This window comes from Marmota marmota, unplaced genomic scaffold, assembly GCF_001458135.2.
Source record: "Marmota marmota marmota unplaced genomic scaffold, marMar, whole genome shotgun sequence".
Classification (NCBI taxonomy): Eukaryota; Metazoa; Chordata; class Mammalia; order Rodentia; family Sciuridae; genus Marmota; species Marmota marmota.
In genome coordinates, this window is record NW_025999853.1 from 22,697,390 (window position 1) to 22,701,171 (window position 3,782).

Here is a 3,782-nt window from a genome sequence, read left to right on the forward strand (position 1 = left end):
TGTGTATATATATATATATATATATATATATATATATATATATATATATAAACGTGAAAAATGACAGTATTTAGAAGGATCTTGACGACTGGGATCCACATCTTGTGAGTATGAAAATGGTATAGCCACTTGATGTCTGGGTGCTACACTGTCTCATGACCTCATAATTAAGAATTAATACATGCTGAGAGGACAGAAGCGACACGTGGTGGAGCCTCCAGCCCGCCCCCGCGCGCCTTCCCTTCTTCTCCTCTGTGACACGCGGCAGCCCTGGCAACCAGCATTTGCACACTCACCCGCGTGCTCCAGCCCCACAAGTCCTCCCGCAGCTGGCCCCGAAGATGGCAGCTATCAAACTCCTTTCCTGCGGGCTACGGCTCTATGCCTCCACCCGCAGCAGCTCGGGAGGCGCCTGGTCCAAGGGAATTGTGAGCTACTTCTCTATCAGTACTCGTCGCCACACCAAATTTTATACAGATCCAGTAGAAGCTGTCAAAGATATCTCTGATGGGGCAACGGTTCTGATTGGTGGCTTTGGGCTCTGCGGAATTCCAGAAAATCTTATAGGAGCTTTATTAAAGACTAGAGCTAAAGGATTAACTGCAGTCAGCAATAGTGCAGGGGTTAGTAACTTTGGCGTGGGTCTTCTACTTCGATCCCAGCAAATCAAACGCATGGTCGCTTCATACCTCGGAGAAAATGCCGACTTTGAACGGCAGTTTTTATCTGGTGAATTAGAAGTGGAGCTGACACCTCAGGGCACACTTGCAGAGAAAATTCGTGCCGGTGGTGCTGGAGTTCCTGCGTTTTACACCCGCACAGGGTACGGGACCCTGGTTCAAGAAGGGGGAGCACCCATCAAATACAACAAAGATGGCAACATCGCTATTGCCAGTAAGCCCAGGGAGGTGAGAAAGTTTAATGGTCAGCACTTTATTTTGGAAGAAGCAATTACAGGGGATTTTGCTTTGGTGAAAGCCTGGAAAGCCGATCGAGCAGGAAACGTGATTTTCAGGAAAAGTGCGAGGAATTTCAACCAGCCGATGTGCAAAGCTGCAGAAACCACAGTGGTAGAGGTTGAAGAAATTGTGGATGTTGGATCATTTGCTCCAGAAGACGTCCACATTCCTAAGATTTATGTCCATCGCCTTATAAAGGGAGAAAAATACGAGAAAAGAATTGAGCGTCTAACAATCCGGGAGGAAGGAGATGGAAAAATCAAATCTGGTAAACCTGGAAGTAATGTAAGGGAACGGATCATCAAACGAGCAGCTCTTGAATTTGAGGATGGCATGTACGCTAATTTGGGTATAGGAATCCCTCTTCTGGCCAGCAACTTCATCAGTCCAAATATAACTGTTCATCTTCACTGTGAAAATGGAGTCCTGGGTTTGGGTCCTTATCCATTTCAACATGAAGTTGATGCAGATCTAATCAATGCAGGCAAGGAAACAGTTACTGTTCTTCCGGGAGCCTCTTTTTTCTCCAGCGATGAGTCATTCGCAATGATTAGAGGGGGACATGTCAATCTAACAATGCTAGGAGCAATGCAGGTTTCCAAATATGGTGACCTGGCTAACTGGATGATACCTAGAAAGGTGGTGAAAGGAATGGGAGGTGCTATGGATTTAGTGTCCAGTGCCAAAACCAAAGTGGTGGTCACAATGAAGCATTCTGCAAAGGGAAATGCCCACAAAATCATGGATAAATGTACGTTCCCCCTGACTGGCAAACAGTGTGTCAACCGCATCATTACAGAGAAGGCTGTGTTTGATGTGGACAGTAAGAAAGGGCTGACTCTGATTGAGCTCTGGGAAGGCTTGACAGTGGACGACATACAAAAGTGCACTGGGTGTGATTTTGCTGTTTCACCAAAACTCATGACAATGCAGCAAGTCACAACTTGAAATGTGGAGTAGACATTAAAATTTTAACAGTTTTTGACTAGTTTTTTGTCTAGTCACTTCAAGATTTATGCAGCCTTATAGATTTTGTTCTCTCAAGTGTACTATGATATTTTAATGAAAAACAAAAGGAAAACATTTATGATTATCTTATTTTTTAAGTACTTAGAAGGTTGTCTTTACCATTGGTGCTCACATTGGATGTATCTTTTTCATGTGTGCTATGCTAAGTTATATGCAGTATTTACTAAGATGGGCCCTAGGAAGAGTTTCATTTGATATGCTTTCCCTTATACCTAAATTATGGCTTAGTACTTATGAAAGAAAAATAATATATATGTGATTAGGAAGAATACCATCTTCATGATTGTTTTCCCTTCAGTCTCCTCTGATTTTTGCCTCCTGTCTGCCTATACCATCCTCCTTCCTCCCATCCTTCTTGTAGCTAAATAGATGCCGAAGAAAACAAGCAGGGATGTCTTTTGCAGGAGAAGTAACTTGTTTGTAAGAAAGACCAAAAGGTGTAGGATCTATTGCTGTTGATATACCATCAAGAAGCTGCCGTAATAGACAACCAACCATCCATCTGTGCTTTGCCAAAGGCTAAGCTAACTATGGGAAACGGGCTAGAAACCTAATTGATCTGCTTGGACAGTTTTCTCTGTTTTAAATAGTGTAGTATTCCTTTCTATCTAGTAGGATCCTTAAGATTACTTCCCTGTTACAGAGGCCCAGTGGACTACTTGTATAATACCTCCTCCTAGGTCAAGAAGAATTGTGGTAATTTATCATGAGTCCTTAACCACAGTGACAGAGTTTAAAAAAAATAAAATAATAAAAGATACATTCTTTTTAGGCTCTGATTTCTGCTCAGAAAAGATTCTAAATATTGAATGACTTTTCTACAGAGCAGTGGTTTTTCTGCCTAAGCTACTTCCTTTAATAAAGTACTTTTAATTCAGCCTTAATCAAGCCAGGGAAATAATGATGGACAAACCTGAGATTTGAAAAGTTGGTGAATTTTTGGTGTTAGGGGATAGACGTGGCAGATTAATCTTGTAAAGGACGTTTCTGCAGAGGTTTCCTCAATACCAGGGGGATTGCTTCAGAAGTATCCTGGGCATCTGAGGGGAGAAAGTCTAGACACCCTGAAACCAGTCCAGATAGCAGGTCTCTGGACAGAGGAAGGCAGAATACCATGCAATAATCATTCCTCTGTCAGGAATTTATGCACGTTTTTAGGTGATAACTATTATTGGAACTCACTCCTCTTCAGGTATGCCTAGAGTTACGTCACATACAATATTCAAGGAAGAAGAAAGATTTTTTTGTGAGTAGCACACTTTGCACAAAACACAGCCTTTCTGGCTGACTGCATAGTACTTTTAAAAAGAAATCTTAGAATGTACAAGGTCCCCTGAGAGTAATATTTATATTAGAGTTATGATTTAGAAAAAAAGTTATGTTATTGATGGTTGTTATACATTCAAACTTGCTGATCATTTCAGTCTGTTACTTTAACATGATGTGATTCTAAAAAAGTTCTAAACATTGGCTAAACTTAAATAGATGATTTAATATTCTTGATCAGAGAGTGTACTATGATGTTAAGAACTGCATTAAGAAATACAATAAAGATTCCAAGTTGATAGAAAAAAAATTAACACATGCTTTGTATTGTACCTATTTAACTGCTAAGTATATGCTCAAGGAAAATGGTTTACATATGCTCCATGAGACAAGGAAATCACAGTCACTCTCAAAATCAAATTCCTGGGAAAAAATAAGCACAAATAATAATTTTAAATAATAAAAAGCGTATGTTCATTCACAATGAAAAAATATTACTCAACATGAACTAAAATAAAGGGAATTTCT

At 40.3% G+C, this 3,782-nt stretch overlaps 1 protein-coding gene across 1 annotated transcript; it reads left to right on the forward strand.

The window, feature by feature from the left end:
• Positions 1–326: 326 nt before the first annotated feature.
• Positions 327–1,918, forward strand: LOC107139793 (succinyl-CoA:3-ketoacid coenzyme A transferase 1, mitochondrial-like). The gene has a single exon (XM_048804335.1). The coding sequence runs from the start codon at positions 342–344 to the stop codon at positions 1,905–1,907; it is 1,566 nt and encodes a 521-aa protein (XP_048660292.1). The 5' UTR covers positions 327–341; the 3' UTR covers positions 1,908–1,918.
• Positions 1,919–3,782: the final 1,864 nt, after the last annotated feature.

Excerpts from the sequence above, each read along its gene's own strand:
- LOC107139793 (XM_048804335.1), top strand. The coding sequence starts at position 342 with ATGGCAGCTATCAAACTCCTTTCCTGCGGGCTACGGCTCTATGCCTCC.